At 43.2% G+C, this 21,330-nt stretch overlaps 1 protein-coding gene across 3 annotated transcripts in view; it reads right to left on the reverse strand.

The window, feature by feature from the left end:
• Positions 1 to 21,330, reverse strand: part of GLDC (glycine decarboxylase) — a 140,369-nt gene that overhangs the window by 58,996 nt on the left and 60,043 nt on the right. For all 3 annotated transcript variants that reach the window (XR_010749216.1, XM_066368125.1, XM_066368126.1), the window contains exons 16-18: positions 8,388 to 8,463; positions 2,588 to 2,713; positions 332 to 481 (exon numbers count right to left, since the gene is read on the reverse strand). Coding sequence is in view for 2 of the 3 variants with exons in the window: in XM_066368125.1 (XP_066224222.1) it covers positions 332 to 481; positions 2,588 to 2,713; positions 8,388 to 8,463 (352 nt within the window). In the remaining variant the exon portion in view is untranslated. The remainder of the gene's footprint in view (positions 1 to 331; positions 482 to 2,587; positions 2,714 to 8,387; positions 8,464 to 21,330) is intronic.

A 21,330-nucleotide genomic window follows, 5' to 3' on the forward strand; every position in this document is an offset into this window, starting at 1 on the left:
TCTCCTGTGTGCCCTGGCGGAGAATCAAACCTGGGACTCCTGCACGCCAGGCCGACGCTCTACCACTGAGCCAACCGGCCAGGGCCCAGTGTCATTCTTTAGACAACCAAAAAGAAGTCAGAGAATAAGACTTGGCTGGGTAGCTCAGTTATAAGTTTGATCCCTGGTCAAGACACATAGAAGAATCAACCAATGACAGTATGAATGGGTGAAACAGCAAATCGATGTTTTTCTCTCTCCCTTCAAATCAATTTTAAAAACTGAAAAAGAGGAAAAATTTTTTTTCACTTATTATTAAGTTTTCCCAGAGAGCCCATCTCACATTGCCCACCTGAGCATTCATATTTGCCCCATCTAGGTAGACCTGGCCTCCATGTTGGTGAATCAGGTCACACACATCACTGATGTTCTCTTCAAACACTCCATTGGTGGATGGGTACGTAACCATGATTGCTGCCAAATTCTCCTTGTGTTTATCCACCTGCGCGATAGAAAAGAACAGAAGGAGACAAAGGAGGACACATTTCTTTGTTGGTTGAACCCTTGCTTCTTATTTTAAAAGATTAAGAAAGAAGAGATTTCGGTCTTTTTATTTCTGAAATTGTCTCAGTATATTGATAACAATAAAAGACCACTGTTGGGCAAATGGATTGTAAAATCTGTATATTCTGTTTTTTTCTCACTCTATTGTTAAAGATGGCTGCTGCTCTCACATGGTGATGCTCTCACGTGATACAGCTAATTGACTTTCATGCTTGGGAAGGGGCTGGGTTATGCTCAAGTGTTGGGGGAGGGCTTTCACTCCGAAAAGTTTTAAAAGGAGGAGTTAGGAGGCCATTTTGCAGAAGAGACCACACTACAGTAGGGAGGAGGAGCCCATGTTGTAGCAGGGCAGGGAGGCCACGTGGAGGAGGCAACAAAAATGGTAAAATGCTGAAGAAGAAGTGAGTTTGTGTAGGAGAAGGAGATGGGGAACAGAGGTGAATAAGACTTGTGAGGGCCTTTGATTCTAGGAAAACACCGAAAAAATTCAGTGGCTTTGGAAGGGAATAGAAAGGGAAGTGTTTCCCCGCTATATTTTCTCGCCCTCCAGTTGCAAGCAAGAATAAAGGAAAATGGCTCACCAGGTTTTGGCTCCACTGTTTCTTTACGATCTGTCCGAATTAAATGTGAACCCAACCCTGCAGGGGCCAGGCGGCTGTGATGGTGGCCGCGGCTACTGGCTTTGCAACCACCACAGCCATCACTCCCTTCATTTGTCATTCCAAAGAAATAGCAAGACCCCTTCCGGCTAGATCTCTATGGCCAAGACCGAAAGGTCTGTTCAGAAGATTTTTGGGTATTTGGGCTCAACTCTCTAAAGTGGTATTTCTTTGGTTCAAGTCATCTCCGTAATTATTTCAGAGCTTTTGGTTCCTGTTACATCTATTCTCACAGTTAATCTCTCTCTGTTTATCTTGCCATATCCATCCTTATTCCCTTTCCCTCCAATTCTGTTGAAATTAGAATTGCCACAGGAGTATTCCTGCACTGATTAAAAACAAGCAAGCAAGCAAGCAAACAAACAAACAAACGAACAAAAAACCTCCTTCATTTTGCCTTTTGACAAAAGGCAAGCATTTAAAGGCAAACAAATAAAAAAGTTCTTTTTTTTCTGGCCAGCAAATCAGAGCAGGCTTGTGTGAAAATGAAAAAAATAATTTTTTAAAGGTCACAACCTATATTGGAGAGATTTAATAATTACAACTACTGGTCCAGAATATTTGTTGGTAAAAACTTCGTGGAGTGGTAAAAACTTCTGGGAGAAGTTCTCACCCAGAACTTCTGGGTGAGAGAGATGAGCAGGGTTGTGTATTTTCAGCCTCCCTTTGAAGTCAGTTACATGAAGTTCCCAGACTCCATGCCTAATAACCCTGACAAAATCACATTGCTATTCAACTGATTTCCTTCCTTCTTAAGATGCAGCCTCCAGTCCATCAGTGGAAAGCAGATACGGTTGCTAGGCAACCTCTTCCTGGAGGTTGGGAGGTTGGGAATGGGGGTTGGTGTTTGTGGAAGGGGGGTGGAATGCTGCCGGAAATTCAGCAGGTAATGGCTGTGATGGCCACAGACATTTGCAGAATCTACAGCTACGTTTTAATTCCCAACACAAAGATTGAGGAAAAACTGTGGCTGCCAGTTTGATTATTAATGGAGGAAGGAGGAGTGCGTTGGGCAGGAGAAGGCAGATCCTGCAAGGAGTACCCTTACTACCACCATGAATAATTCATTCAGTTTCTTCCACAGGCATAAATTAGAGGATGGGATTTCAATTTAAAGAACCTTCTCCCAGTTGGTGAAGGAAGTGTTAAAGTAAGGTCAGCTTTATTCTGGACCAAAAATGGGACTGTTGCTTTTTATTGTTCTTATAGAAACAGTTAGGTTTTCTGATTTCACACCATTTTCCCCAGACCCATTCAGAGAAGGAATTGCAATCTTTTACTTAGAATGCAAAGAAGATTATGTTGACATAAGCCAGCCCGTCTCGGATCCTCACCACCTCTTCCCAGCCCAGACCTCTCCCATGTATGACGTGGAAGATGGGTACCATGGCCTTGAGGTGAGCTGTGTCGATATTTCCGTATTTATCCACCTCCACAGGCTGAATCTTCATGCCTGCCATGTGGGCACTTGCGGCATTGGTCCCATGAGCTGATACCGGAATGAGGCAAACCTTAGCAATGAAATAAAAGAAAGGGAGGAGAAAAAATAATCACCAGGCTATTCATACTGACAGAAAAGCCCTGCAACATGCTTGGAGCACAAATTAAATGGGCACCATATTCTTCATTTAAATTGAGCACTAGTGCCTTAAAATCTGCTACAATTTCGTTGTTACTGCCATGTAAAACAATGTCCAAAAGTGAATTGGATCCCTAAATAATGATCCCTAAGTACTCTCCTCCCTTATCCCAGCACACCAAAAATAGACCTGAGCTTATTCTAACCTTCTCTCACTTATAATATGCAGAAACCATCCTACAAGAACAAAATATTAGAAGTTCAATTCCAGGACTAAAATGCCCATGTTACAGTGTCAGTGCTCTGCTTGGCTCTGCTGGGATCTAGGAGACAAGATAAGGGTGGAAAGAGTTCCAAGGCCTCCCAATGCCAATACAACAATTATGTCATCATTTACTAGTTGTTTATTCTATACAACAAATTGTTAGTTTTATGAGAATCATAAACTAAGCACAAAATCTGGTCATCCCTGCCCTGTGCTCACACAACCTGTTCACTGATAACACTGCCATTTGTATAAATCAGTGTTTTTCAACCACAGGTTGGTGGACAGGTCCACCAGAAATTCTGTGCCAGTCTGCAAGAGTTAACCACCCTAATGTTCTATGGAGATTAGAGACCCAATGATCTTAGTCAAATTCGCTTATGCTCAGGATGACTTCTGCCTTAACAGTTCCCGAAATCATTCTCCTATTTTCACTGGTCCCCAAGTGTGAAAAGGTTAAAAACCACTGGTATAAATCAATGTCTAGAGCCCACAGGTGCTAGAGGAACTCGGAATAAGGAAGGGGAGCTCACTTTAAGTTGAAGAGATCAAGGGAAAGTGTCTCAAATTCTTATGGATGGTGGATGGCGGGTGCAATGTTAGAATTTCCAGATTTACATCATTTTCCATTCCTCCCCCAAAATCACACAATCACAGGTGAAAATGCCTGCTCTGGTAGATTTGACAATGCATTACACACTTTTCCTAAAAGAAATCAAGAAAAAGAATGAACAACCCTGGCTGGTGGCTCAGTGGATAGAGTGTCGTCCCAGCATATGGATGTCCTGGTTTGATTCCCAGTCAGGGCACACAGAAGAGACCATCTGCTTCTCCCCGCTCGTCCCCCTTCTCCTCCTCTTTCCCTCCTACAGCCAGTGGCTCAATTGAACATGTCCCAGGCCCTGAGGATAGCTCAGTTGGTCTAAGTGTGTCAGTTTCAGGGACTAAATAGCTCAGTACTTGAGCACTGGCCCCAGACAGGGTTGCCGGGTAGATCCTGGGCAGGCACCTATGGGAGTCTGCCTCACTGTCTCCCCTCCTCTCACCTAAAAAAGAAAGAAGGAAGGAAGGGAGGGAGGGAGGGAAGGAGGGAGGAAGGAAGGAAAAAAGGATAAGCATGCTGAAAATAATTCTCTAGTTTTTAAATTTTTACCCCAGAATCAGTATTGCAACCCCTTGAAAAGAAGAAACGAATGCCCTTTATAAAATAGGCTTACAAAATGAAAACTTAGCTTACAGCTGTTTCCTCAAAAACAGTAAAGTCGTCTACATAGAAAAAAAATACATGTGTACAAGAAGAGAACTGTAACCAGAGGCACACATGAAATTGTTTTGTCACTCTTCTGCTGAAAGTTTGTGCCTCTTTTGAATAGCCACTGCTCTCATGTTGGTTGCTCTGTGCTGTCCTCAAGTCCTTTTTCTTGTTTCAATGCCTCTCATTTGTATTGAAGTTTGTTTAATTTATCAGGACCAAAGCTAGTGTAACTTGTCATTTCTCACAAGGTATTTTTATTCGACCAAAGGATTTTTGGATAAAAAGATCCCAAGGAGCAGAACACTTATCAAGGAAGGAGAAGGTGAATGTTAAAAATGAATATAAAATATTTGTTAAAAGCCTAAGTTAAGAATTCACACCAGGGAAGTTCTGCTGAAACAAAAACATTCAAGTGAAACATGTCAACCACCCTGTGGTACACTGAATAATGAGCCTCCAAAGACATCTACATCCTAATCTCCAGAATCTATCAATGTTACCCCATATGACAAAAGGAACTTTTCTGTTGTGATTAAGTTAAGGGCTTTGAGATGAGAGATTAAGCATTTTAAGTTGGGATCTTGAAATTTGGATTGTAGGTTGGGCTCCAAATATTCTTACCAGATAGAGGCAGGAGATCTGACTACAAAAGAAGTAGATGTGATGACTGAACAAAGTTTGGAGTGATGATAGGAAGGGGCCATGAGTCAGGGAATGCAAGAGGCCTCCAGAAACTGGAAAAGAAAGGAAAAGAAACAGATTCTCTCCTGAATCCTTTAGAAGGAATCAGACCCTCCAATACCTTGACATTAGCTAAGCAAAACCAATTTCAGACTTTTGGTCTCCATTAGCTGTAGGAAGCTAAATCTGTATTATATTAAGCCACTAATTTTGTAGTACAGAAAGTCCCCTGGTTACGAATGAGATTGGTTCTGTAGGTTTGAAAATGTTTAAGTATTTATATGCACAGAAAAGTAAAAATAAATACTATATTAAGACAAACATCTAAGTTGCATTTACTACGTAAATGTATCTGTTCCAACTTACATACAAATTCAATTTCAGAACAAACCTGCAGAACCTATCTCATTTGTAGCCCTGGGACTGCCTCTAATTTGTTACAGCAGCCACTGAAAACTAGCACACACCCTGGCATGGGGAGTAGTGGAAAGAAGTCTCAGTGGTTTTGTCAGTGATTCTTTTATGTGCTGCTGTTAGACATTTCTGATTTTCTATATGGATTTAGAAAACCTTAATTACTTTTTAATGTTAATTTTTCCACACTTCAGACTGTGGTGTTACAAGGGACATGGAAACAAAAGGACCCAGATTTGATATCTCTGTTTTATCCAAAACTAATCCCCATTGGTGCATTTAGGTATGCCCATTTAGTGTCCCCGGTGTGTCTGGTGTAGACCCAACATAGCTCATCCCTGAAGGATTCAAGAGCAATGCTTCTTTGCAAGAGAAATCAATTTCTTTCTGCTGGTAAAAATTGAACAACTGAAGGTCATTACTTTGCCTCTGGCAACTAGGAAAAAGAAAATACACACAGGTTTCTGGGAGGTGTGTTTTGGTGGTTCTTTTTCTTTTGGTCAGTCTTTTCCCTTTGTATAAGAAACTCAGTCTTTCATTAGCAAACCAGACTAACAAACTGGGTTATTATAAAGTGTTTAGGACACAGTGCTTGGCACAGAGTGACTGTAGTATAAGAATTTATTAAATAAATTTGCATTCTCCCAAATTAAACTGGTAAATCAAGAACTTGGCCATTGCATTTTAGGAACCCCTGAAACCTAACCTAAGAGCAAAGTGAAAATAACTTCCAAAAACAGCTTAAAACAAGAGAAGTGTCGGGAACCTGTCTGGCTCCCCAGCACATGGTTCCCCACACTACTGCTCTTCCTGGGGGCCATCAGAGCCTGTTGTGCAGGAACAGCTGTCTCAGACTTCTCTGATGCAAATAAGTCCTTTTCTTCTTCTCTAACTAAAAAAGTTGGCTTTAATTTAAATCTTTAACCTAGAAAGGATGCCAACATTTCCCAACTTGTGAGTTCCGAATTTCTACAAATGCAATGTCCGAGTGGCCTTCCCTGCCTCTTCCTCCCCTTCCTAAAACGCAGTGCCAGCTCCTCTTCATCCTTCAGAAGAAAAAGAAGAGCCCCTCCTGACACTTCAGTGATAGCAATGTGGACAATGACAATGGTGCCAGAAGAAACATCGCACACAAGGGGACAGAGAGAGAAGGGAGGACTGGAAAACACAGAGGGGGGGGGGGGGAAAGGAACCCAAAAGAATCTGTAAGTCATAGAAGAACTCTGTTCAGGCCCAGTCAAAAGGCCTCTCATCCTTCCTCTTTGGCCTTCCCAGTTTGGTCCTCAATCCTGAACATTCACAGATACTTCTGCATGTCAGACTGGAGAACTGGAAAACACTGAGGGACGGGAGGCATCAGAAAGTGACAGAACCTGGCTTTTGGCCGTCCCTTTGTCACTAGCTCTTCGTTGGCCTCCCACAAGCACCATAAAGCAGAGTGGAGGGGGGTGGGAGGGGCGCAGCGTGGAGACAGCCACACAGGATGAATGTTCCCCTGTCAGGGTCCCCAGACACCTCGTGGTTAAAGAGGATAATGACAAGGAACTAACAGGGCTGCCTCAGTACCCAGAGGCCAAAGAAGAGAAACAGAAGAGGGAACTTGAATGTCAGTCATGTGTTTTTCTTTCACTGGACAACTGGAGCCTCAACATTTTTTTTCTGATTCTATAACAGTGCTGAGACTCTGTGGTCCAAAGACAACAATATAGTTCTAAACTAACCCTTCCTTAGAAAGCTAAGGAGTTCAAAACCATGAGAAAACACAAGTAAAAAAAACAAAAAACAACAAAAAAAGTTGAAATATCAGGGACTATGTCTCTGGACGGGCACACACAGTGGCTTGCATGTAGCCAGCATGCGATAGGTTATTCAATTACCTAATATCCTGGTTTTCAAAGGTCTTTAAAAATTATCTCTATTCAGCAACCAGATCAAAGCCTGGATAAAACATACCTGTGGAATCAGAATGAATAAGCAAGGGAACAAGAGAGAAAATACTCTCCTCCCCCTCTCTTCTGAAAGGTAACTGAAACAGTTTTTAGATTCTCTCACTGCAAAATCCAGACAATCCTAGCCATAAAAAACTCCAGTTTTAAAAAACCAGGAATGGACTCAGATCAGGCCAACACTTACTGCAGTCCACTTACTTAGGCAGCCAGAACCACCCCAGTACCCTTTACTCTAACTCTTCTGGATGGGCAAGATGCCATCATCCTGCTAAGAACCACACCTCTGCACTTGGAAGTTCTAGCTTAGCACTGGTCATCACCACAATGATGGACAATGAAGACCCCAGAACACAGACCTCTCTCAGCCACAGTTTGAAACCTGTGTCAGATCAACTGCTAAAAGCACTGCCTCTGAAGCTGAGGGATCCTATCAAGTCCATTAGTACCCACTTGTTCCCACAAGGGCCCCCAAGAACAGCTTGGACCCTGGAGACTACAGTCTCATCCCCAAAGCAAAGAATAAAGCAGACCCATGAACTCTGTTCCATGTCTTCTCCTGTTGCTTCAAGCTGACAGTCATTAAACAGAGCATTTATTAACTCAATATGTACCTATATTTTGAGCACATATATGACCAGAACTGTGCTTAGGAATCACAGAAGTTACAGAAGAATTAAAGCTCAGTCTCTGCTCTTTGTCTAGGCTTGGGCCAGCGCTGAGCCAAGGACAGGAAGCAACACTCCTGTCCCTTACTCCTGTGCTCCTTCAGGAGAGCAGTTTCACAACCAGCTGGCTAGCTTTTATAGATAGGGTTTGAGCAAAAGCCTTTTATCGCTGAGTGTTTTCTCTCAAAATGGTCCAGTGAAGTGCATGGAGACAAGAATCATAATGGGAAGTTCACAGAAATTTGTTTCTTGATTATATATGTTTCTGCAGCTGCTTCCAAGAAGGCTTGGAGGGAGGGTCCCACAGAAGGAAAGGACCCTGGGAGCTAGACCTGCTGCCACCTGGTGGTGAGCAAGCACCACTTGTCTATACTCACCGTTCTGTGTCCCTCTCCTTTCCCTTCCAAGTAAGCTCGGATGGTGGCCAGCCCTGCATATTCCCCCTGGGCTCCACTGCAAAGACAAGACGAGAAGGATCAGGGCTTTGGTCTTTCTGCTTTCATTTATTCATTCAGTGTTCACTGGACACAGGCTGTGTGCTCACCAACATGTGACATAAAGCCATTCCCAGATATCATGGAAAGCTCACAGGGGAATCCCTGCATGAGCCTACGGCTCCTGGTCTGTACACTAACACTCACCCTCTCCTACTCAGAGATAGGCCCTTTGATCCTCACTCAGAATCATGAGCCTAGAAAATATATTTTTATTATGATAAAGTTCAAAATTATACAAAAAAATCAAGAAAAGAATGTAGCCTGACCAGGCGTTGGTGCAGTGGATAGAGCATCGAACTGGGATGCGGAGGACCCAGGTTCGAGACCCCAAGGTCGCCAGCTTGAGCACGGGCTCATCTGGTTTGAGCAAAGCTCACCAGCTTGGACCCAAGGTCGCTGGCTTGAGCAAGGGGTTACTCGGTCTGCTGAAGGCCCACGGTCAAGGCACATATGAAAAAGCAATCAATGAACAACTAAGGTGTTGCAACGAAAAACTGATGATTGATGCTTCTCATCTCTCTCCGTTCCTGTTGTCTGTCCCTATCTATTCCTCTTTCTGACTCTCTCTCTGTCTCTGTAAAAAAAAAAAAAAAAAAAGAAAAAGAATGTAAGAAACTGCCTTACCCATCACCCAACTTCAACAGTTATTGGACTATAGTCAATCTTATTTCCAACTATATCCCTCACTAACCTTCCTCATTCTGAACCAGATTATTTTGAAGCAAAACTCAATCATATCATTTTATCTATTCAAACTTCAATATGTATCTTTCAAAGATAAAAATTATTTTTTTTTTAAATGTAACTACAGCCTGACCAGGCAGTGGGACAGTGGATAGAGCATCAGATTTGGTCATGGAGGACTCAGGTTCGAAACCCAAGATTTCTAGCTTGAGCGCCGGCTCACTGGCTTGAGCATGGGATCATAAATATGACCCCATTGTCACTAGCTTGAGCCCAAAGGTTGCTGGCTTGAAGCTCAAGGTCACTGGCTTGAGCAAGGGGTCACTCATTCTGCTGGAGCCCCTCCCCCCATCAAGGCACACATGAGAATGCAATCAATGAACAACTAAGGTGCCACAACGAAGAACTGATGTTTCTCATCTCTCTCCCTTCCTGTCTGTCTGTCCCTATCTGTCCCTATCTTTGACTCTGTCACTGTCCAAAAAAAAAAAAAAAAATGTAACTACAATGATCATACCTAAAACCACAAACAATGATTTCTTAATATCATCAAATACTTAGTCAAAGTTCAGATTGCCCCACAGGAACTGTGCACTTTGAATGCAGCACCTTTCCCGCCAGCCTCAGCGTCGGCCTTTCCAGGCCTGATGTGTGCACGGCGGCTACGGCTAGCCATACCCAATTCAGTCCTGAAAGGCGCCACTGTTAGAGCACACTTAATGACTAACATCCCAGTGAGCAATGCTGAGTCAACCATAAACTGTTACTTAATGTTCTCAATACTCTCTGCAGGAAGGAAAGGGAAGTGAGTAATAGGTTTTTAAATCCCATTTAAAAATACATATTTCCTCCTTTTGCAAAATTATACCATTATTTAATTCTGTGGAAGACCCAGTGGTTTCACATTTGTCCCTTTAGGTCATCCAGTAATACTGAGATCATACTCTAAAAGAACAAGGCTTAAGAATAAATCAAATAAACTTTCTTTTATTTCTTAATTAAAAGCTAAAATTCTGAGCACTGAAAAAAATTTTTAATTAAATTAATTAATTAATTAATTTTAATTCAGTGAGAGGAGAGGAGGCAGAGAGACAAACTCCCTCATGTGCCCCAATCAGGATCCACCCGGCAAGCCCACTAGGGGGCGATGCTCTGCCCATCTGTGGCGTTGGTTCATTGCTTGGCAACCAAGCTCTTCTTAGCGCCTAAGGCAGAGGCCATGGAGCCATCCTCAGCTCCCAGAGCCAACTCGCTCCAATCAAGCCATGGCTGCTGAATGGAAAAAGAGAGAAAGAGAGAGAGAGAGAGAGAGAGGTGAGAGGGGGGAGGGGTGGAGAAGCAGACAGGATTTGTGTGCCTCTGTGTGCCCTGACTGGGAATTGAACCCGGGACATCCACATGCCAGGCCACACTGTACCACTGAGCCAATTGGCCAAGGCCTAACTTTATTTTTCAATTAGTTTACATTCAATAGCATTTTGTATTAGTGTCAGGTATATAGCATTGTATTTAGACAAGATTTTTTTTTTTTTTTTTGAGAAAATGCTGGCATAAAACAGTTGGATTTTCAGATTAGTGTAGGGACATTGATGGTTTGGTGTCAGAAGATGACAGAATTGATGATTTAGGGCTCAGCATGAGGAGAGGACAGAAAACAGGGATATATCTGGAGGTGAAGGTCTTTTAGCTTGGCTGGAAAAAAGGAAAAAAAGTGGTGGTTTCCACAGCATAGGCACCACAGAACAACAGAAGTCTAGAGAGGCTAAGTAATGATAATAGCAGTAAGTACAAATTGCTCCATTGCTTAAGCACTTCCCATTCACCACGCATTCTGCAGGGAGTAAGCTCAGGTAAATGGTAGCCATTGTCGCCACCCCTGAGCATTTTATGTCATCCTATGTAAACCTCTCAAAATCCCTATGAGGTAGGTACCATCACCCCTGTTTTGCACATGAAGAAACTGAGGTCAGAGTACTATATGCCCAAACTAGCAACAGTTAGGACCGGAGTCTTTGGTACAAGGCAGCCTGTCTCAAGGAGCCTCCTACCTCCCTGTGAGCAGTGCAGTCCTCTGGGCATGCTATGCCTCCCAAAGAGGCTGTGAGTGTAAACACGGGCTCCCCTTCACAGAACCCTAGTCCCACTGATGGAACTGGGAGGCTTACGTACATGTAGAAGGCCCAACTCCATATGACAGGGCGACCTTTTCAGCCACACCGTGTGAGATTTGCTTTGCCTCTCTGCTCTCTTTCAGGGAGGGAGACAAACACTGGTGTTCTGTTTGCCAGGTTTCTGACAAACTAGTTCTAGCTCATATGAAGTGTTTTTTTTTATTTGAAAACAGGAAAATAAATATGCTGTACTTTAGCAAACCACTCACACCACTAGTTATTTAGACACTCTGTGCTTCTGTGTTCTCATCTCTGAGATGGGGATAACGGCACCAGTGTCAAAGGGCAGCTGTGATAAGACAATCCATGGTAAAGTGCTTATCAGTGCCTGGAAAGGTAAACACTCATTAAGTACTAGCAACTATTGTCCCTGGCATCATCAGCACCCTCATCATCCTCATCTTCATCATCATAACCTTCTTCATCATCATTACTAATACAGCAACCCTGACCACTCTGCAACTCAGGCACTATGGGTGGGTTACCACAGCATTTGAACGAGCACTTCTACAACCCCCGACCAGGAACACCCTTCTCTTATCCTCCCACCATCCAAATCCCACCCACTCTTCAACTAGTCCCAACTCAAGGTCCACCTCTTCCATAAAGCCTTCCCCCAAAGTTATCCTTCCTCCTATGGGAAGGGGACTCAACAACTAGATTTTCTATCTCCTTCTATGTTTATCTCATGACTTCTATTCATCTTGTTTTGTTGGAAGACCAATCAAAGTGTTTCGAGCAGGAATAAAAGAAGAGACTTAGACTAGATCTATGAACCAGTAATCCAAGAGAAAATCAATTTGCTAAAGACTTGGTCAGAAATGCTGGACTTTTTTTTTTTTTTTTTCCTAAGACATTCTTAAAGTCAATTACGTTTTGACTCAAATAGTGTGAAAGTTCTAAATGCCACACAGGGCTTACTCCTGGGTACTATTATATTAAGGGGAATTATTAGAGCCACCTGTTGGTGAGAAAGTATTATGAAAAATAAGTGCTTGTTTTCATAACCCAGATTAAGAGACAATCAGAAACACTACTCCATGTGGAGGGGTAGCGAGGATAGTGATTTTCTGACATCTCTTTAAAATGAAGCAGTTAATGGCCTGGACCTACAAAGTCAGCCACTGAGAGGAGGACTCCAGTGGATGGGGACCTCAGACCCACAGAAGTGCCAAGCATGAGTACGATGAAACTGTTTTAGAAAAACAAGGGCCTCCAGTCATGGCATTTACTTAGGTTGGTGAAAGAACTGGTACACGTGAGACTGTTTAACAAAGAGTAGGTGAAAACTAACAGACAACCTCTTCCAAAACCCATACTCATTCTACAAAGAATCCAGAGAAATCCAGTAGACTAGAAGAAGCTAGAACATGTATAACAAGTACAGTGACTCCCAAGGTGAAAATAAATTGGAGTTCATGGATTTAACAGATTTAAATCTAGACCCTGTTAATAACAGTGTATCATCATAACTGGAAATTTGGGGCAAATATTCAATGTGAATATTGAAAAACAATAAAAAAAAGAGGGCAGGGTGGGGGTAGTGGTAGATTTTGCAGACCCCATGACAGGGCTAAGGTCATAGTTCAGCTCTTTTGCCAAGATTAGAACAAGAGCAAGACTTTTAGGACACAATAAACTTTAAATATTTTTTTATCATTTTCTCTTACCTTTGCTAAGAACCTGGGCAAAAGGTTGAGATTTGAAAATACTGCAAATTAATACTAAGGGTTAAATTTTTAGATCTTTGAAACAAAATTTTATTGGACGTCATATAAGCTCAACCCAAAAGGACACTTAGAACCTTCTGCTAGATTTTAGAAGTGTGATTAAGATGATATGTCTATCTACGATGAAGGAACATGGCCCGTTCTTCTAGATGATTTTGCAGAATATGCATGGCCAGTAGTCACAGGTGGAAATTGCCACACTTCTTAAGCATAAAATTTCAGGTGGATTAAGATTATAAATGAATTGCATTCTGTAAAGAAGGCATTTTGGTCAGTTACTGTGCATATTTGTCACTGATACACATACAGCAGAAGCCATCCTGGACTAGTCATAACCTCTTTATTCTGCTAAAGAAATATGGTGGCCCTGGCCGGTTGGCTCAGCGGTAGAGCATCGGCCTGGCGTGCGGGGGACCTGGGTTCGATTCCCGGCCAAGGCACATAGGAGAAGAGCCCGTTTGCTTCTCCACCCCCACCCCCTCCTTCCTCTCTGTCTCTCTCTTCCCCTACCGCAGCCGGGGCTCCATTGGAGCAAAGATGGCCTGGGCGCTGGGGATGGCTCCTTGGCCTCTGCCCCAGGCGCTGGAGTGGCTCTGGTCGCGGCAGAGCGACGCCCCAGAGGGGCAGAGCATCGCCCCCTGGTGGGCAGAGCGTCGCCCCTGGTGGGCATGCCGGTTGGATCCCGGTCGGGCGCATGCGGGAGTCTGTCTGACTGTCTCTCCCCGTTTCCAGCTTAAAAAAAAGAAAAAGAAAAAAAAGAAATATGGTGGCTAACTTTATAGACATCATAATAAATTTCTCAGATGTTGGCTGCATTGGAATATTTGAAGACAGATTATTATAGCTACTATGTTTAATGAAAAAGTAATAGAAACCATTTTGCCAGACTACAGAATATGCTGTAATTCATGATTTAAGGTGAGTCCCAGCAGTCACCAGAAGAACCACTGAATTTTATTTTAATTGTACTGAGAATACAGCATATATGTTCTTAGAGAGAGTATTTTATTTATACACATCAAAGGGTATTCAAAATGTGCCCTAAAGAACATGATCATGCTATGGATCTTAACGTTTTAAAATCTTGGTGCCAGTAATTTAAGATTTCTACATTTAAAAAAATTATTGGCCTGTCCAGGCAGGGGCACAGTGAATAGAGCATTGGCCTTGAATGAAAAGGACCCAGGTTTGAAATCCTGAGGTCGCCGGCTTGAGCACAGGTTCACCAGCTTGAGCATGTGGGATCATAGACATAATCCAATGGTCACTGGCTTGAGCCCAAAGTCGCTGGCTTGAGCAAGGGGTCACTCAGTCTGCTGTAGCCCCCAGGTCAAGGCACATATGAGAAAGTGATCAATGAATAACTAAGGTGTGGCAATGAAGAATTGATGCTTCTCATCTCTCTTCCTTCTCTCTTCTGTCTGTTCCTATCTGTCCCTCTCATTGTCTCTCTCTTTGTGTCTCTCTTGTAAAAAAAATAAAAAATTATCACCTGACCAAGTAGTGGCACAGTGAATAGAGCATCGGCCTTGGGTGCTGAGGACCCAGGTTCAAAACCCGGAGCTCACAGGCTTGAGTATGGGCTCATCTGGCTTGAGCACCAGGACGCTGGTTTAAGCATGGGATTACAGACATGACTCATGGTTGCTGGCTTGAGCCCAAAGGTCACTGGCTTGAAGCTCAAAGTCACTGGCTTGAGCAAGAGGTCACTCGCTCTGCTGGAGCCCCCCGGTCAAGGCACATATGAGAAAGCAATCAATGAACAACTAAGGTCTGCAACTATGAGTTGATGCTTCTCATCTCTCTTCCTTTCTGTCTGTCTGTCCCTATTTGTCCCTCTCTCTGACTCTTTCTGTTGAAAATAAATAAATAAATAAATAAATAAATACATACATACATACATAAAGCCAACCGAATTTTGATAAAATTGCAGAAGCAATTCAATGGAGGAAGGAAATTTTTCAACAAACTGCTGGAGCAATTAGACATCTATGTCAGCCTAGGTCTCACACCTCATACAAAGATCATCTCAAAATAGATAATAAATTTAAATATAAAATATAAATCTTTTAGGACTGAACAGAAGAAAATCTTTTGGAATCTAGGACTAGGCAAAGAGTTCTTAGACTTGAAATCAAAAGCACAATTCTTAAAACGAAAAAAAAATCAATAAATCACATATCATTAAGATAAAAACCATTTCATTTGTTCTGCAAAAGACCTTGTTAAAAGGACAAAAAAACAACCTGCAGATGGAGAAAATATCCAAACTACATCCAAACAGTAAAAAACAGAACCCAATTAGAAATGGTGCTATGATGATCAAACATGTGAATATGCTTAGAAATGCAAAGGATGGATTACATTAGGATGTTGGAGATTTGTTGGATTTTTATTGTTGCTGTTTTTATGGGTGTGTAGGTGGGAAGGCACAGCCTTTCATTTCCTTACTATTTGAGGGGATTTCCCCTTTTGTGTGAGTCTAAGACAAAGGCAAAGGCAGGGTCCTAAATCCCCCTATGGAAGCAGAAAGGGATGAGATATTCTCAATTATTACCTGTTAACAAGGTGCTGGACATGTGACCCAGTCACAGCCCATAGGATATGTCAGCCTGGGACTTGATGGATCTGGAGAGAGTGGCCCATGAAATGGACAGTCACAGATTTTCCACAAAGGTGGCAGGTACTCTTCCCTTGGAGTGACCTTGATTTGTCCTCTACTGCTGGCCTCCCTTGCCTCTTGCTCACTTCGGAAGCCCTGTTCTTCAGCTTTCCCATCTATTCTGCAAAGCGCTCGCTATCTTCTCTGTAAATTGCCTTCCTGCTTAAGTTAGCTCAAACTATTTTCTCTTGTTTGCAACAGGGAACTCTTATGTGGGGGTATCAAATCTCTCCTACAACACAACATCTTAAAGTCACTCAATCCTATGCAGGTCTAACAAAGAGACAGTTGCTGTAGCCATCCTGGAGTTTCTCTGGCCTCTAATATCAAAGCCTTCCTTGATTTGCTGTCCCTCTTTAAGCAGTTGGGCCTTAGGCAAATCACTTCTCTGTCACATGGGGAAATGCCACTTAATTCACAGGTGAATTTAATTTTCTTATTATAAAAGTATTACAGTCAAATAATTTTAAAATTTGCATCAGTGCTGATGAATATGAAGCTTAAGGCCAAAACAAACAAACAAACAAAACCCTCCCATTCTCCTCGGTCTCATTCCCCAGAAAGAAACATTGTAAAATTTCTTATGATTAATAATGTTTTGATGTTGGACATTTTGATACAAACTCCCCTCATTCAAACCTTTTCTTTACTTTAAAAATACCACCATCAAGTGGTCAGGTACAAAAATGACCCAAGTAAAACATTAGCTAAAAAACTGACATGTTGGTAAAACTGAAAGAAGTAAAATGATCAAAATAGAATGACCCACATCAGTTCATGGCAACCTCATACGACAACTCCCAAGAAAATTAAGTAAAGACTGGTGCCCAGTTCCTATCTTACAGGCCGGATAAACAGGATGACTGACAATTTACCAGTGCATATACCTCAGAAGCAATAGGATTTTAATCAAACTGTTGTATATCTTAGGAACCCCAAACACTACCAAGGTCTCTATTTTTATAAGCTAAAATTAAAATTCCCTTAGCATGTCATTCTAGAATGTTCTCACCAATCTGTATCAAATTTGGTATAAGCTAAATTCCACATTTAACCTCTGAATTCTGGTCAAGAAACATCTGGCTATATCCAGTGACTCTCATCTTTCTGATACCAGAAGACTACCTTAAAGTGGTGGTTCTCAAACTGAAGATCCCCAAATAATAGCAACAGCATCACCTGGGAACTTGTTAGAAATGCAAATTCTCCCCTGATCAGGTGGTGGTGTGGTAGATAGTTGGACTGGGATGCAGAGGACCCAGGTTTGAAACTCCAAGGTCGCTGGCTTGAGCAAAGGATCATAGACATGACCCCATGGTTGCTGGCTTGAGCCCAAAGGTCGCTGGTTTGAGCCCAAGGTCGCTGGCTTGAGCAAGGGGTCATTCATTCTGCTGTAGCTCTCCAGTCAAGGCACATATGAGAAAGTAATCATTGAACAACTAAAGTGCTGCAGCAAAGAACTGATGTTTCCCATCTCTCTCCCTTCCTTTCTGTCCTATCTGTCCCGCTCTCTCTGTCCCAAAAAAAAGAAAGAAAAAGAAAAAAAAAAGAAATGCAAATTCTTAGCTCTAGCCCAGTTACACTAAATCAGAAATTCGGAGGATGCAAGCAAGTGTGAGAACCGCTAAATTTAGAGCCTCACTAACTGCAAACATCAAGTTATATTTGTAAGTTAGAGAAATGGGGAGAAGCAATTCCCATCTGTTTATTGCTTTATATCCCCACTGCCCAAGTGGCTGTTCATCTTTCACCCTTCTTTCTTCTCTTCCTGGCATTCTGAGTACAGTATTTCTTTGGAAAATCAGCCCTTATCAGAAGCCTCCGCTCACTATCTGGCCTCCCAGAGCTCTGGAAGGGAGGATTCTGAAGCTGCAGTAGGCCCAGTTGGAAAGCCTATTAGAGATGATCAGTGACATTAACCATGAGCTTAGGAAAGGAGCCAGAAATGGCAATTATCAGGTGTTTGACTCCTCTCCACATGACCGGGGGTGGCCTCAAAGGCCAGTTTCAGAATTCACTCCTCTGGTGTTCCTCCTGGTCAATACACTATCCAACCCAATGGTGCCCATGAGAATCACCTGGGAGCTCTAAGGCCTAGGCTCTGCCACTCGAGGAGATTCTGACGTAACCAGTCTGTGGAGTGGGGAGGGCATTAGTATTCTTCAAGGCTCCCCAGCTTACTCTAATATGCAGCCCGGACTGAGAACCCCACAGCCCCAGTGGTTTTCAGTGTGTGGCCAAACCAGCCACCTGGGAATTTATTGGAAAAGCAGATTCTCAGGCCCATCCCTCCTTCTGAACTCTGCAGGGGCTTATAATTCAACAAGCACCCAGGTGGTTCTCATGAACAATAAAGTTTGAGAGCCCTTGATTATGTCTGTTCATACCTTCCTTTAAGAACTTTACTGGAAGGCGATTCCGAGGAAGCTATACGATTCCAGCGTATAGCTAGCTACATGCAAGATTACAGATTGCAGCCTGACCTGTGGTGCAATGGCTAGAGCATCAGCCTGGGATGCTGAGGACCCAGGTGCAAAATGCCGAGGTCACCGGCTTGAGTACAGGCCCACCAACTTGAGCACAGGGTTGCCAGTTTAAGTGTGGGATCATAGATATGAGCCCAAGGCCACTGGCTTGAGCAAGAGGGTCACAGGCTCAGCTGGAGCCCTGCCCCCATCAAGGCACACATGAGATATCAGTCAATGAACAACTAAAGGGCTGCAATTATGAGTTGATGCTTCTCATCTCTCTCTCCTCCTGTTCTGTTCCTCTCTCGCTAAAAAAAAAGATTACAGCTTGCAGTTTTTAAAGGTAAAGAACAATTCCCTCACTTGTATAAGCTGAGTGAGCTAATAGTAATTTTAGATTACCTTCCATTTTAGAAACCCTTGGAAGGTGTTAATTACTGTTTCTGTCTGCCTTACACGTTGCATTATACATCATGCTAACCCAGCAATTCCTAGAGTGTGTCTGTGAGCTGCTGAATGAATTTAAGTGTCACATTGTTATGAGAAAAGAGCCGAAGCAACTATGCTGGGTGCAATAGAAAATGGAAAGGTAATTAAATATTATTTGGTTATGTTCTCCACCAAGCTGGAAAAGCTCCACAGGTTTGTAGATTAAGCAAATAAATAGGAGAAGTAGTGACAAGCTTCCTGACATTTTTTTGTTGTTGTATTTTTCTGAAGTTGGAAACGGGGAAGCAGACAGACTCCCGCCTGCGCCCGACTGGGATCCACCCGGCACGCCCACCAGGAGGCGATGCTCTGCCCATCTGGGGTGTTGCTCTGTTGCAACCAGAGCCATTCTAGTGCCTGAGGCAGAAGCCACAGAGCCATCCTCAGCGCCCTGGGCCAACTTTGCTCCAGTGGAGTCTTGGCTGTAGGAGGGGAAGAGAGAGACAGAGAGGAAGGAGAGGGGGAGGGGAGGAGAAGCAGATGGGCGCTTCTCCTGTGTGCCCTGGCCGGGAATCGAACCTGGGACTCCTGCACGCCAGGCCGACACTCTACCACTGAGCCAACCACCCAGGGCTGCTTCCTGACATTTTTGTTTCAAGTTCTTTAAACATCTAGGGTACCTACTATCCCAGAAAATAGAAAGACCCAGTGAAGACTTCACTACATAAACCAAGGTTTTCATGCCACAATTTGTGTATATAAAATTGTTTCTCATCCATACTTATCAGCCATTCTTCAGTTAAATCTCAATCAAATCAATAACATAGCATTCCCTTTCTTGCTGTATAGGAGAGAGACCTATACTACCACTAAGGGGAAAGCGACATAACAGAGCTTTACAGGCCTCATGTGTTCTGGTTCTAACTTTCTCTTTAAGGGACTGAAATCGCCTGACCTGTGGTGGTGCAGTGGATAAAGCGTTGACCTGGAAATGCTGAGGTTGCCGGTTCGAAACCCTGGGCTTGCCTGGTCAAGGCACATATGGGAGTTGATGCTTCCAGCTCCTCCCCCCTTCTCTCTCTCCCTCTCTGCCTCTCTCTCTCCCTCTCTCTGTCCTCTCCAAAAATTAATAAATAAAATAAAAAAAATTTAAAAAAATAAAAAAATAAGGGACTGAAATCCCTCTCAGAGAAAAAACAAAACAAAACAGTGAAGAGAAAGGCCCTGTGGCAGTCTCTATTTAGGAAGGAACTATAGAGAAAGAGAGAAAGAATAAAAGTCTTCTGTGAGCATAACACTGGATCAGCAGACAGTATATGGAAAGCCCAGCAGCGAGAGGCAGAGCCATTAAGACAATGTGCAGAAACACTCAGGTTCATGCCTGAAAACTGCACTTCTCCGGCTTAGGAATTTTAGAATCAGAGAGTTGTATGTTGAATCCACTTGATGTTAAATATTACTTCATTCTATGGAACTTGAACTGAGCATAGCTCCTTTTTCTTTGTTGTGTGCCTTCATCACCGCACTTTTGCATACTGCGTTGCTGCAGAGAAAGACTGAGGTGGTGTGCCTCCCACCCCAGGGCAAACTCAAGGCCCTTATCAACATACCATCAGCGGGTGGAGAAACCCTCTGAGATCAGGAGAACCATGGTTGAAATCGATCTGGACAGCATCTTACCCTGCATTGGTTTCATGATACAAATGTTCTCTCCACAACAAAAATAACTTTTTTATTGTATAAATAACATGTAACACAATTAAAATCTTTTTTGGCAATCTAAAAAAGCATAAGTACAAAAAAGTAAAATCGTCTGAAATTCTACTACCTAGCGATAACTATTCGAGTGTCTATCCTTTAATATACTTCCTTTCATCTGTGCCTCCGCATAGATGTATAAAACAGTACGGCAGGCCCTGGCCGGTTGGCTCAGCGGTAGAGCGTCGGCCTGGCATGCGGGGGGCCCGGGTTCGATTCCCGGCCAGGGCACATAGGAGAAGCGCCCATTTGCTTCTCCACCCCCACCCCTCCTTCCTCTCTGTCTCTCTCTTCCCCTCCCGCAGCCAAGGTTCCATTGGAGCAAAGATGGCCTGGGCGCTGGGGATGGCTCCTTGGCCTCTGCCCCAGGCGCTAGAGTGACGCCCTGGAGGGGCAGAGCATCGCCCCCTGGTGGGCAGAGCATCGCCCCTGGTGGGCGTGCCGGGTGGATCCCAGTTGGGCGCATGCGGGAGTCTGTCTGACTGTCTCTCCCCGTTTCCAGCTTCAGAAAAATACAAAAAAACAAAAACAAAAACAAAAAAACCCAGTTCGGCAGTTTCTCAAAAAATTACATAGAATTATCATATATCCAACAAATTTCATGTCTGGGTATATACTTAAAAGAACTGAAAGCAGAGACTCCAAACAGTTATTTGTACACCAGTGTTCATAGCAGCATTATTCTCCACAGCCAAAAGGTTAAAATGTCCATTCATGAGTGAATAAACAAAATGTGGCACATACAATGAGATATTACTCAGCTTTAAAAATGAAGAAAATTAGCCCTGGCCAGTTGAATCAGCGGTAGAGTGTCGGCCTGGCGTGGAGTCCCGGGTTCGATTCCTGGCCAGGGCACACAGGAGAAGCGCCCATCTGTTTCTCCACCCCTCCCCCTCTCCTTCCTCTCTGTCTTTCTCTTCC

Source organism: Saccopteryx leptura, chromosome 2 (genome assembly GCF_036850995.1).
Source record: "Saccopteryx leptura isolate mSacLep1 chromosome 2, mSacLep1_pri_phased_curated, whole genome shotgun sequence".
Taxonomy (NCBI): domain Eukaryota; kingdom Metazoa; phylum Chordata; class Mammalia; order Chiroptera; family Emballonuridae; genus Saccopteryx; species Saccopteryx leptura.